Consider the following 14540-nt stretch of genomic DNA (forward strand, 5'->3'; position numbering starts at 1 on the left):
GGCCAATCAATGTTTGATTTATGCCAAAATATGTTATTTACTTGAAGTCATTTTGTGTAATCCTATCATTTGATTCCTGGCTGCCTTCAAGACCTTTGTTTGCCTGGAAATATAGTTGTTTGCAAGTAAACTATACAAAAACACAAATTGTTTTTATAAAGTAATTTATAACAAGAAAGAAAGCCCAGGCAGGAGGTGAACCCATGCCATTAAAGATAAGAGACAATTGTGAATTTATTACGGTGAATTAAACGCTAGATCTACGGTTAGGGAGGGATCATCTCAATTCTTAACTTTTTACTGTGTCCTTATGTCTGTTTATCTGTCTTATGGTCAAGGCACATTACGAGCTTTTTGACCTATCAATTTCAATCTATGGTTCTAGAATTATCCCACTATTTATTCTTATTCATAAGGGAATTATTGATTTTTTTCTTCAATTTCCACTTTATCAATGTTAACAAAAGAAAACACAAAAGCTGCAGAGTTATCAACAGATTGGAAAACAATTTTCAGGAAGTAGATGAAAGATTGTATACAGCCAAAAACGGAAATGTGAAATCATTATAATGATTTAGAAACGTACTGAAAGGGACAGTTCTGGCAAGTGTTGCACAGAGATGGTGGTAGGAACAGGGAGATAAAGGATATGATTTAATTATATTTCTTTGTTTTCAATTATCTTCTTTGATTGTGTTGCAATACCTGTCGTCTTTCATTTTTGTCGGCATAGTAGCATTAATAAAGTCCATTTATCATCTGGGATTGATTTGCTTCTATGCACCTCATGGCATAGTGGGAATATGTATCAATTTTATTTTTCATGTAAAAAATAAAAAAAAATCATATATGTAGCCAGTACTTTTGAGGGACGATTGCTAAATGGCAAACTGTAACATGATTCTTTTGTATTTTGCCTATTAAAAAGAATTGTGTTCCTTTCTTCTGCTAACAGTGTAAACATTTTCATTCATAAATTAATAATTCTCATCACTTAGCCTGCCTGTGCCTAAATTGTAAATATGTGAAATATAATAATATTTAAATGTGGACGTCTCAACTTAGTATATGCAGTCTTGTATCATATCTGATCAGACCTTTAATTTAGAGCTCACTGTTGCGAAACAATTGGTACCTGCTATGTAAATGCCAATATACACAAACACATTGTTGGTTATGTCCTGGTAACCACAGCACCACTGGTCAAGCACTGCTCTGTTTGCAACCACAGCACAAGTGATGGTTCCCAATTGGATCTTGCATTCAAGGCAGTATGCAGTGGGATGGTTCCACTCCCAATCTCCTCATATGTATTCCTTAAGAGTCAGAAGGGACCTTGCACAATCATCCATACAGTGAAAGATCTGCTTAGGATGTGCCTCCTGGTAGGGCTATAATCAGAGGGACCACTGTCTTACAACTGAATCTTGTGCATCTACAACGTAATACCCTTTGTACTGATAGATGGGAAGTGGTAGAAATAAGGATGATAGCTGGAATTGTACAAACGCTTTGTGACAGCCAGGTTGTAGTTGTGGTGGAAGATCTAAATCTGCCACAGAGATGCATGGAAAGGCTGCCAGCCATTGTCTATATTAAACCCAATGTCTACATATTTTTTGATATACGAATAACTTTTTCAACATTAACTTAATACTTATTAATAGAATAACATGGGCCAGGTGTGCAAATCCCTTTTGCAGTTGCATACCTTGCAATTCGCTAAAGTACACGGTTTGAGACCTCATAATGGACAATGTACAAAAGCCCATTTTGGAGTCTAAAATGCGTTTGACTCATAAAAAACTTTTTGCACCTGGTTCCCAACTTCAAATAGGATGGGGATTAAAATTACTCTCCCCTTCTATTTGCGATTAAGTAAGGTATGTATCAATGGTTTGGAAACCATTCATCAGTTACCGAGTACCGACCCTTCATTTGCAGTGGTAACTGATTCACAAAAGGGAAGCTGTCCCCATTGGGTTAGCTTCCTCTTCGGTAATAATACTGGTGGCCTTGGAGGAGCAGACAATGTTCTTGTCTTCCTAAAAAGGAAACATTTTTGTTAAAACAGCAACTGCCCCTTTAATGAACAGGTTTACAGTTTCAGGAACAAAGGTTTGTTGACTCTTGCAAGCCTTCATCCCTGAATTAGCAGCAAGTCACAGGGGATTGCAAATTGAGACCAGGCTAATTAATGGGCAGACTAGTTTGTGACCCCCTGCAAATGATCAATTTTCAATGCGAACTAATAATACTAAGGTCGCATCACAATTGTTCACCCATTCACAAACCAGTTGGTGTGCTAATTGCATATCTAGGTTTGTGAATAGGTGTGCATGCATAGGAACACACATGCTTGAAATCAATAGATAATTCAATCATTTAAAATACGTTTGCCGACAGTGTAAATTAGATGTACTGCTCATTCAATAAGATGGATGTATGAAGATTCCTAAACAGTCATGAGCACCCTTAAGCGCACGCGCCTACATTTAAAACTTTAACAGCCTACTATCAAATGGAAATCTTTAGAGAATGTACAATATAAGCAGATGGACAGTATTTCCATCAGGTATCCAATATCCCTTTAAAAACAACTATATTGCATTCGTAAATATTCTTTAAAGTACAATGACAAGTATTTTCTTCTTCAAAATGTATGCTCTCCCTATGAAATGTGACACTGACGATTGAATTGTACTTACACAGTACTGTTATAGAACGTTAAAGCATACTCTCTTTGTTTTCTGTCCCAGTGAAAATAAAATCCGACCTAGTCAAGTATGTCTTAAAAGATGAAAGGGTGCATAGGAAGAGGAAACAGGTTTTATCTCAAACTGAAAAGCCATTATTCAAAAAAATGTGACCACTTTCCAGGTAATGGGCAGCTTACCGTTGTTGAAGGTTACTTGTTCCCATTTTGCATTTATCTGATTAATTCCATATAAATAATAGTGTGAGGACTCCACCTCCCCTGTTAAAACCTAGAAACATTTTACTTGACAGTGTGCCTTCTTCAGACCATAACTGAGGGCCCAGTTCTGACTTGGACCCTCATTTGTTCACTGATATGCTGGTTGCCAAATCAGACTATACCCAGCGATTGACCATTAAAGGGCCTATTAGTGACATAATAATCTAATAGGATAGCTTCATGCACCCAAATCTGGCGGAAATAGCCAGTCAGCCCCACTGATTTTTTTAATTCAGCCAGTTTTCTGAATTACCAATAATTGTACCAGAAGTCTCCAATCAAAATGATTAAATGCATATTTACCACTTACATGTTCATTGTGGGTATTCTGAAAATCTGACTTAATTTAAAGATTTAGAGGAAAGACAAGTTAAAGCCTAAAAAACAGTACTCATAGTTAAAGCGAGAATGTATTTCTGAATTACGGCTCCATTTTTATCATATATTAAGGCTGTCTTCCGTATCACACTTCTTCACTGCAGAGTGATGCTTTTCACCCTCTCAATTATCCAGAACATAATCCACCTGACTCAGGGCCAGTTCAACATTAAGACCATTGTAGCTAATGGAGCCCCATTAAATGCATTTCTTTACAGTGGTACAATTCTGGAATGAACAGGGTCAAATAAAGCTTCAGTCTGCTCCTACTCTCTATATTTGGATATTTTCTATTTTTTGCCCTTTACCTGGGCGCTCCCCTTTATGTAATCTCAAAACTGCAGACCGTGCAGAACTCTGCCGCAAGGCTGCTTACGGGAACCCAGAAACGAATCTCCTCAAAACCGGCACTACGCATGCTTCATTGGTTACCGGTGCAAGGACAAATCCACTTCAAGGCCCTGTGCGACGTCCATAAGTCCCTAGGGGGTAATGGGCCTCCTATTATAAAATACTTGATCCGCCCTTACAAGGCCTCTAGAAGCCTTCGCTCGGATGAGATGCACCTCGCAGTGGTACCAAGGATAAGGAAGACCAGAAGTGGAGGCCGTCGCTTCTCTTATAACGCCTCCAAGCTGTGGAACAGCCTTCCGTTGCAGCTGCGGAACAACCCAACCATCTAGCTTTTCGAATACAACTCAAAATCTGGCTCTTTCCTTAGAAAGTAGTTCCGACTCTGGTGATCATACAGCGCTGGGATGCTTCCGGGTAGCCATGCGCTATACAAAAACCCCTTCTATTCTATTCTATTCTATTAAGACTGCACTTGGGTGGCCATAAAGATGTGCTATGTTCTGTGGGGCAGAAGGTGTGCGGGTAAGGGCCAACACTAGTGAATGTGAATCCTACAAGCCCCTTCCTGGAAGATGCAGTCAGTGATTGCAGTCTTTTCTTCAATGTCAAGGGCGTCCAAACATTCACAATAACAGTATGACTTTTGTGCGAAACCACAAGTCTTCTTTGTGAAGGGCATGAAAGTTTAATGTGGGTCAGCCATGACAGTTCGCTAGCACAGAATACAGCACACTCTGCAATGAACAGAAATGGTTGAGGTACACTCATTCATTATGTTCCTGTGCATAATTACTTATGATACAAACTGTGTGATAGACCCCTAAGTGCTTACTTTATGTTGTGTTTTAGTCTAGGAAAAGGTGTGATAATACTAAAGGGCTTATCGCACCCCGTGTATAAAGAACAGGTTACAACTGGGGCCTGTAAACTGAATCAAAACAAGCAGTGTGCATTCCTGCAATAATGTATCATGTGTGAAGATGGGGGGTCCTCTAATTGAATAAAACGTGTCATTAAAACCAGTAAAATGTCATTGTTATCAGTTTTCTACACTTTTTAATTCGCATTGTATGGGAGAGTGGAGGTGTTTCCATGTAAGTGCCTGGTTGATTACTGTTCATCTCTAGCTTTGCAAAGCTCGTGAATGCATTACAAGTCTTCTTGTATGCATTTTACCACAACAAGGAGATAATGTGCACATACCATCTTTCTCCAAACCTTGTAAAATGGACATTTGTAGAAAAAAATTGAACAAAGTTCAGCCAAACACTTTTTATTGCCATTGTCTTTTTTTACATCCTGCTTCTTTAACGATTAACTATATCAACCAGCACGGTTTCGTTTTCTATTTTTTTTAATAGAAGAAATCGTTGCACTTTAGTTTGTCGGAGTTTCTCGAAACCGGTCGATTTTTGGTACAGCTTTACAAGAATCAGTGTTGACATCAAGCACCTTGGATGCTGCATGTAACAGCCTTAACTGTAGACAGCCCAAATAAGTGTGTCTTGAAGAAGAGTGTGTTTTCCAGCTCGAATCACGGAAAAGCATTAACTTTCATTTAAAAAGGGTTGGAGTCTGATTGGAGAAATAAAATTGCTTTGTAATCAGTTTCGTTGCCAACCACCAATCGGCCAGTGCCCGGCGTACTCCAAGTTCATAATGACAGGATTGTACGATTTGAAGACTTGACACTTGTTGACACTTAATTATGCAAAGCTGAGATAATGCACACTGCTCCTAATTAATAATGGCCTCCACGGGTGGACAGAGAGGCTCAAGTCACCCATGCGGAGAAAAACAAATACAGGATGTGTGAGAAGCCGGGGCACAATAGGTCAGTTAGGAGCCTGGAAGGGAGTCATTTTGAGCTTTTTAGTTACAACTGGAGCGACTTTTTCCCGCATGAACTGACAGGTTTTTATCTCATTTGCCTAGAACCTCGCGCATGTATGTAACCACCACACCTCCTTATGTACCCAGGTTCTATGGGAGTGCATGAAAACATAGTAGGTCGGCTAAAAAAGGACTAGTCTGTTCATCTTCGTAGTGCTTTTTTTTTTGCTTTTCCATGTTAAATTCTCTTTTTTTTTTTTAAGATTGTTTTCAGTCAAACATGTGATCCTCTACATTTTAAAGATGTTTGATTAAAGTGGAGCGGTATTTTCACTGAATGGATTGGTCGTCTACCTCCTAAACAGTACTGGCGCCAGCCAGTTATGATTGCATTGTCGAATGATATTTTTAGATCAATGCCAGCCTTGGACCGGCACACATTGTGTGGCACTGGTCGCACGTTAATATGGATTAGGCGCTGAGGTGTGTGGCATGAAGTGCAGCTTTCATGGTGGCTTGCAGTTCAGATAAACAAAACTATACGGCAAAGATATCAGTGCTAAACCTACAGGAAGTGGGATATTTCTCTTTGGCTCCCAAACGTCGTTATCAAAGGTTTGCTGAACTTTATCCTCAAGTGACACAATGAGTTTTCAAATGTTGCATTTGCAGCCATCGCTAAGGCCTCGGATACTTTCTTTTTCTCTTATCTTAGCTTTGGACCTCAGGAGAGGCAGAGGGGGTTACAGGGTCAAAGTCTTTTCCTCCTTGGATCTTGCTGCTTGCTGGGAGGGGGGTGGCTGGAAAATGGATGTTTAAGAGAAGAGGTTGAGGGTCATGATTTTAATTCTGTTAGGGAACAGCTGTTTTGAGTTTCCGTGCACTTCGATCCTCACCTCCTTCGCTTGCAAATCCAAGGAGCGCAGCAAAAAGCCTGCTCCGGAGGCTGCAATATTCTCAGCTTTGTGTCTGCTTGTGGATTCTTTTCAGAACCTTTACATTGTGTTCCGTTTTGTTTTAACAAGCATTAGAATGCTTCATCCATAATGATTCACTATACATTTTAAGAGCTGCAGCCACTCTATTGTACAATCTGAATTAACTGCTTTTCTTTCCAAAAAAGTACACATTTTTAAGGCGATACATTTGAGCTAACAGAAGGCAAATCTGCCAGACTCTGATCGATTTTTTCTTGCTCTACGATTTTAATAATACCCTGCAGGGCATCAGGGCAATTTATTTGTACCCATGTTTTCTGAAACATGGTTTTCCCACCATCTGCTTTTTACCCAGAAATACATACCCACGTCAGGGTATGTCCATTACATTCTTCAATTGTTTTGACTGTCCTTCTGTCAATACTGATTACTTTAAGAACTCAATATCAAATCAACACTTTACCAACACTTAACACCAACGCATAGTACTTTGAACCAAGTCCTGCAACTGCCACAGATGCAAATATCAGTCACTTTGCACACCCTCCACTCTACACATTACTAACCAGAAGATGTTTCTCTTTGTATTTCTTTACTTGTGTTTCTTAGTGTATCAACAAGGAATTCTGACCATTAGAATGATGGAACATAATTTATATCAGAGTGTCTGTCAACTGCTTTATTTTACTTTATTTGTGGTCCTCCTATTGTTATGTCCCAATTTATATTGTTGGCTTTTCAACCAGCTTATCTCGGTGACTGCATTTCAGTATCTTTGCAATACTCATCGTGTCTACATTATATATAGAATTTTCCTAGTTATAACTATCTCTAATTTTCTCTGCTTTGAAGAGTGCCCCCAATGGTCATGAGATTTAGGTCAGGCCTGTAATAACAAGTTACAACCCCATAGAAAACGAAAAACATGTTCTATAACTTGCTGGCTATGTTTAGGTTTGCCCCTAAGAAGTACATTCTAGTCTTCACTTCTATGTGTTTTGTCTTTCTCCTGGTAACTTTAAACAAAATAAGCATGCCATATTCTGAAAGATGGTACAAATACACCATTCACTCAGCAATCACGGGCTGAGAACATTAGTTTGAAATTTGAAAAAAACTAACCGCTTCGCTTTTGATTTCTCCCCAACCTCTTCACCTTTTTTTATCTTTTCAAACCTATACCTGATATTCATTTATTAACATAGGCGGGTACCTGGGTGATTTGTGTAATGTTCTTAAAATTGCTCACTGGAAGTGAATATAAATACCAACATCTTGATTATATCACATTGTAACACCAGCCTATTAATATCAAAACAATTCTGTTTATATTGTGCTCTGTACAAATTTCATTTGTGGTATTAATTTGTGATGCCTGCATTTTTCTTATAATTTAGATTTTAATATTTATTGGGACTATGAGTGAATCATTGCTCACTAGCCACTGTTTAATTTGTTAACACAAATGTCTAATTAACAAATTGTTATAAAATATTTTCCGAAAAGACAGAAATTCAAAGAGATGGACAGATATAAATTGGCATTGGCATAAGCAATTGTGAAAGCCTTCTGCCTGTCATTGGGCCAAACATGTTCTGTAACATTTAGGGCCAATATTTAATGTGTTTATACGCAAAACCTGAAAACAATTGATTTACGCGACAAATTTTATTCATGCTTTACAGTCCATTATGATATAGTACTTAGGACAAAGACAGTGATCTGATTAAACGCAGAGACTGCGTGGAGTGAGAGTGTTTCTTTTTTCATATGATGAATGATAGGAATTTAACTTCAATTACAATCAAACATCTAAAGTACAGCTGTGCAATGCTAGTCACTCAAATTATTAGTGTGTTATCTTGCTAGTAATAGTATGATGCCTGATGCAGTTTGTTTATATAGCTTGCATGATATTAACATAATGGAAGGCAGCAAGTGCATGGGTCTGTGGTAATAAATTCAGATGGTTTTGTACAGACATAATAGCCTCTATGTTGGCTACACTATGCACCAAAGTATCGCCTCAGACTCTTCCTGCTCACCATGAACTGTCTCAGTTCTCCATTTTAATCAGCAGTGTGCTGTTCGATTTATAACAACATTGTTTTATGATACCAATTGATTTGTGCTCCACAATATTCCCCTATTTTGTAAAATATATATAGGTTTTCCAAATCCCAGTGGCTTAAGCTGAAAACAATGACTTTGTCTAGAATTCCTCTGCATTGAGCAAAATAGTATTAAAAAATGGCTACAATGTTCTCTGAATCAGATGGCGGGAAGTCTCTGTTTCTTTTGACCGATAGACACTACCAGTTGCGGCTTCTCGTGGGAGTGCTGCGGGGCGGTGGGGTGGGGTGGGGAGGGGCAGGGTAGGGGGTAGGGGGTAGTAAACTCCGGTATAAGGCCGAACGGAGTTCAGTTAATAAATAAATAAAGCAAATTTCATTGGGCGCGCTGCATTGCACTGCTGCATTGCAGCGCACACAATGAAACTCGTTTTATTAATCGATTTATTGATTAACTGAACTTTGTTCGGCCTTATTCTGGAGTTTACTACCCCCCCACCCTGCCCCTCCCTCGCCCCGCTGCCCCGTAGCACTCGCACGAGGAGCCGCAACTGGACACGACTGGAGAACACCACTGACATCTGGTCTTCTTCCCCACTTGTTTTGCTTCATGAATCTGTCTAAAGCCATCATTCCCTCTATCATAGCACACAGTAACAGCCCCACAGCCATGCTGTGTGTACTCACATCCTATAATCGGGGCCACTGGAATGAAGCGATTCAGTGAATGCTGCGCTTCCCGGATAACTATGGATTTGCTGCATTTGCCATTGAATCCATCACCTGCTGCATAATCTGCAGATTTTTCAAAAAGATTTTGTTTCTAGCTCAGTTGGATCAAAATTTACTAAAAATGTGGCGACACGTTTTCCAGTGCAGTGAAAAGCCCTTCTTTAAGGCTCACTGTTCATCTTTCAGCTGAGTATCGTTGTATTTGGCTGTTAAACTTGTACTAATGAGTACAAATCTTTGCCCAGGCAGTGTTACCATGTGTAAAATGCGCAAAATAGTGAATCAATGCTTTCACAAAAAGTGCCGCAATATGCCGCATAATTTGCCTTTTCATGACACATAATTTAGTGAACCCAGCTGGAAAATGTTGTCTTCCCTTGCCGCATAATTTCAGTAGCCCTGCCTATATTGATACAATAAATAAACATATTTTCTATGCATCCGTAAGACATTTAATTAGTGAATTAGTCTGTTTCAATCCATCTAGAGTGTTCTACAATTTTCAACGTTCTTTATCACAAGAACATTTTTCCATTGTGACTGGGTAAAGGGTTACCTATAGATAAATGTGAGTCTAAGATTTGCTTTCCTGAGCAGGGGGTAGTCTTGGAGTCGGCTGCATGCACGTGCTGTTCTTCATCATCTATCATTGAAATGTTAGGCCTGGAGTTCAATCATTTTTCAAAATGTGAGCACAGAGAGCTGAATCACCTAGCAGGTTTGCGCCAAAGATAAACACTTGGGGGCAGATTTAGAAGCCCCTTCCGCCACTTTTGCGTCACTTTTCCCATGTTAAAAGTGACGCAAAAGTGTCGCAGAGGCTTGTAAATCTGCCCCTTGGGGGCTTATTTAGAAGCCCCTTGCGCCACCCGTACGTCACTTTTCCCATGTTAAAAATGACGCAAAAGTGGCACAAGGGGCTTGTAAATCTGCCCCTAGCTCTCTGGCCAATTTATGGTGCATGCAAGTTCTTTTACACAATGCAAAAAACGAGAGTAAAAATCGTATGTTTTTCTTTCACATTCCCAAGACAAATCAGCTAACTGGCGTGCATTTTTGGTGGTCAGTATGGCAACGCACTACAAAATGCTATTTACTTTCTGAGCGTGTAGTAGCAAAGCTGTAAAAAACGCACTCGCAGAGGTCCACCAATGTTTGGTTTGCCTATTTTTGTTTGGCATTTGCAGTGTCTGCGCATGCTGCTTTCTCGAAGGAAGACAAAATAAATACAAGTCTTCAATGGGAGGCAAACGAGGAACAGATTTCTTTGTCTGCGCTCCTCGGGAACACTGCCCTGGGGCTGTGTTGGTGTGTGGCTCGACAGCAATCAGAGGTCATAATTTCATTGGCGGGTTGCATCGAGTTTAATTTTTGTAGCATGTTATATTTCCCAAAATGTCTGGTTCCAGTTATGCGGCGCGCTGACTGGCGCAGCCCAGAGCAGCATGGGATTCTGAAGTACCTGAAAGCCTGGAGAAGCCTTTATGGAATACACATGCTAATTGTTTTCAACCACTTTCCGTTTCAAACACTTAAGTGTGCTCTCAGGGAAATCTCATATCCCAGAGGCCTATTGTGACAAGACACATTTCTTTTACACCGCAAGATAAAAGCAGTGGGTGGTGAGACTGGGCATAGCGAGACAGCCTCACAGGGTCATAAACAAGGCTGTCAACTCACTCAATGTCAAGAGAGTGCCTTACTGCTCTTGTGGTTTTCCAAGTAACAGCACTAAGCATGCCGGAACCTGTTGTTTCACTTTCTCATTACGAGTATGGACTGCAGCTTCCAACGTGTCTACTACTATCGGCTTGAAACCAAGACTAGCTTTAACTCACTGTCATAGCTCTGCTCAAGTTGACAGTGATACAGCGTTTTCTGGGCCCGCTTGTTTACCATTGGCCCTCTGATATAGCTTTTAAACCCGACTGAGAGGTGATGAGAGTTAGTCTTTGCATTTAATCAAATCTCAATTAACAGTGAAACCCATTTGGCTACACAATGAGGACTGGGACTCGGTAGCCAAGTTCAAAAAGGTTTATTACAAATTAACAATCAAGTTAAAATACACCACTCTTAAAATCATTCTGTAACGGTACTGAATAAAAACAGGAAGTCTCAGCCTCCTCAAGAAACTGAGGTGGACTAGTATTAAACAAACAAGAAGTTCTCTGGTTGTGATACAGAAAGTAGCATCAACATATGATGCTCAGAAAATAATCTAAGATTCTCTTGCCTATACGTCAGTAATCTAGGATTTCAAAGTCTAGATGATGGTTAGGTAATAAAGAAACTTCACAAATGAGGAAATGTCCATGAAGGAAGTCAGGACAAGACAACCGGAAATCAAGCAAGAAAGTGTTAGCATCTTAGAAGCTCAGTCAAGAGTCTTCTATGGTTCAGGAATAAGTGTTATCCTAAGCCACAAAAAGAATCAAAGAAAAACATTGAGGTCTAAACCTCATTAAGTCCATTCAGGAGGTAGGGAATCGGGGAAGGTGTCTGCAAGGAATCCATCAGTGAGATGTGCATAGAGTCTACAGATCAGCAAGGCAGTCCGGCAAAAATCAGGAAGGAATCTGGCAAGGGGTTCTGCATGAAATCAGGAAAGAAGTCGTCTGAGCCTCTGGTGTTGTGAACACTATATTATAATGAACAAAGTCCATAAGTCACACCCCCTTGATCAGTCCTTCAGGGGTTCAAAGTCCTCGTCAAGTTCCCAGGCTGCAGACTGCAACATCAATAGATTATCACACACTGGACAAGGGAACAACATCTCTTTCTCAGGCACAGGTGGATTGAAACATTTGCTCAATAAACCTTTCAGATGACGCTCTGTTTCTCCATGTACCATCATCAAGGTCTTCTTCTCAGGCTCTTTTCCCGATCACTAGTACAGCGATGTATCTGTTCTAAACTAACAATGCATGTGAATACCTGCACTAAATGTTGTTTTATCAGAAAATTTAAAAACAATATTTTATGGACTGCAGCATGGTGAAATACAGGCCTAAACTGTTAAAACAAGTCAAACATAAATTCAATTGAGCACATTTAATAGGTGTGGGCACATTGAAACATAAGTGAATATAAGTTTCTAGTACGTCATTAAATTCATACTACATGTGGCACACAATAAATCCTTCAAATAAATCAAGAGTAAGTATGACTAAGAACTACATTTTTATGCACATACATCAGTGCACACACATTACATAAACCTTGTTGTTTCTAGTAAGATCACAGTCTACATATATGAGGATGGTTTTAATAAGCTTCAAGTCATTATGTGTTAATCATACGTTGTAGCACATGTTTAGGAAAGTTGGATTTCTTCAGAGTAAGTACATTATCTATTAAATGAGGATGGTTTTATTTCATCAAGACTTCATTAAAACAACTTAATTACATGGTTAAACACTCATTTGTAAGTAGCATCTCTAATCTAGCAATAAATGCACTCTTTAATAGTAATGTCGAGTGAAATATTTTCATTAATCATTGACTCAAGTAAGAAACATGTGCTAGGTGCACATTAATGTCATGTATCTGTTAACATTTTCTATTCCATTTTGTGACATGTAAAGAGCGGGCAACTTTGCTCTGCACCAACAGCTTTGCATATTCAAAAGGTTTCTCACTGTAAGAAGATTAAATATATTTTTGCTTAGTAAGAGCCTTTAAAAAGTAAAACGAAATCCATTTGTTTTCTGTAGGAATGTGACCAGGTTCATATTGATGATGTTTCGTCAGATGACAATGGTCAAGATTTGAGGTAAGGAAACAGACCCAAATAATTGTTTCATTTAGAAGTGACTTTAGTCAGAATTCAGTCATAATGGTTTAAATAATTGTACATAACAACTTACCTTTTCCTCTTGTCTAATGAAACCAGCACATATAACTTTGGGACAGATGGCTTCCCTGCAGCAGCAACCAGTGCAAACCTGTGTTTGGCAACCGGTGTTCGCGGAGGTGTGGACTGGATGAGAAAACTTGCTTTCCGGTATAGACGAGTAAAAGAAATTTATAATACCTACAAAAATAATGTTGGAGGCAAGTAATAAGCACAAATATTTTTTCTGTGAAATGTATTTTAGAATTTGTTGTCATTGAGTCAAAGGTATTAAAAGATTGAAAAGTATTTAAATACAAAAATGCAAGGTTTGGCATGCTTGGTTTTGCTGATTTTAAAAAAAATATGATACAACATTTTAAGTGCCACAATACTTGCCTTTCATAATTTGAAAAACAGAGTGAACAATGTAAATGTATCAACTAACAGACAAGATATTAGCTGCTTTCATTTGGTGACGTCTGCTCCTGTAGCAGACAAGGGCACTCTGGGAGCTTCATTCTTTTTCCTCCCATCTCTGGAAAATCTCACCTTCTTCCGCCATTTAAATTAGGATGCACAATAGGCAGTTCAAAAGGGGTTTAATACCACTGTTTCTTGGTAAAGTTGCAGGGTGGAAGGAGGGGCCACCGGGATGAACACCACCCCCCCAAAAAAAGAAAAATAACTTACCTGTTCGATGCTCCAACGCTCCTCTCTGAATCGTCACCGTGCACTTGAGGAACAGGCTCCCGGAATCCCGTGGGCCAATCCTGATGCTGCATGAAGCAGCTTCAGGATTGGCCTGAGCGCTGATGATTTGCGCGTCCAGGGAGACTGGGAGCCTGTGCCTGTTGATCTCTACAACCCAGCAACGAAGCTGGATTGGAGAGAGCTTCAATGCGCATGAGGGTTCGCCCAGCCCGAGACGAGTGCACCTACAACTCCCCCTCTGCCTGTCATCTCCGTGGCCCGCCCCCTAGGCGACACTATGGAGAAAAATAAAACAATAAAAAACCCAGGTTCATTATCGTTTTATTTTTCATTCTTTGACTGCTGGCAGGGGGGGGTGACGCTCCTCCGCCGGAGGAGCCAGCTCTAATACAGAGGCACCAGCTCTGCTACATAAGTCTACACCTGCCAAACCCGGAAGTAATTGGGCTGATGTAGCTGGGTCCCATCAGGCAATGTCACTCAAGTACTCCATTCTGTTTCATCCACTCTATTTTCACTATGGTAAAAGTCAGACTTTGGCTGAGATTAAATCAGTGGAAGGCGGAGGAGTGGCACCCCACAGTCTTCAAGCAGGAAAAGAATGGAAAAGATAAACTCATAATAACAGAGTGTTATTATCATTTTATTTTCTCCTCCTGCTGGGGCAACTTGTGTGAGTGGGCGGTGCGGGGCTGAAGAGCAGGGGA

At 39.8% G+C, this 14540-nt stretch overlaps 1 protein-coding gene across 11 annotated transcripts in view; it reads left to right on the plus strand.

Annotated features, from left to right (window-relative positions):
• The window catches only part of EYA1 (EYA transcriptional coactivator and phosphatase 1), a 288885-nt gene that overhangs the window by 231186 nt on the left and 43159 nt on the right, over window positions 1-14540 (plus strand). For all 11 annotated transcript variants that reach the window (XM_085605441.1, XM_085605440.1, XM_085605446.1 and 8 more), the window contains 2 exons: window positions 13001-13059; window positions 13180-13340. In XM_085605441.1, the coding sequence (XP_085461567.1) occupies window positions 13001-13059; window positions 13180-13340 (220 nt within the window). The remainder of the gene's footprint in view (window positions 1-13000; window positions 13060-13179; window positions 13341-14540) is intronic.

Source organism: Triturus cristatus, chromosome 5_1 (genome assembly GCF_964204655.1).
Source record: "Triturus cristatus chromosome 5_1, aTriCri1.1, whole genome shotgun sequence".
NCBI lineage: Eukaryota > Metazoa > Chordata > Amphibia > Caudata > Salamandridae > Triturus > Triturus cristatus.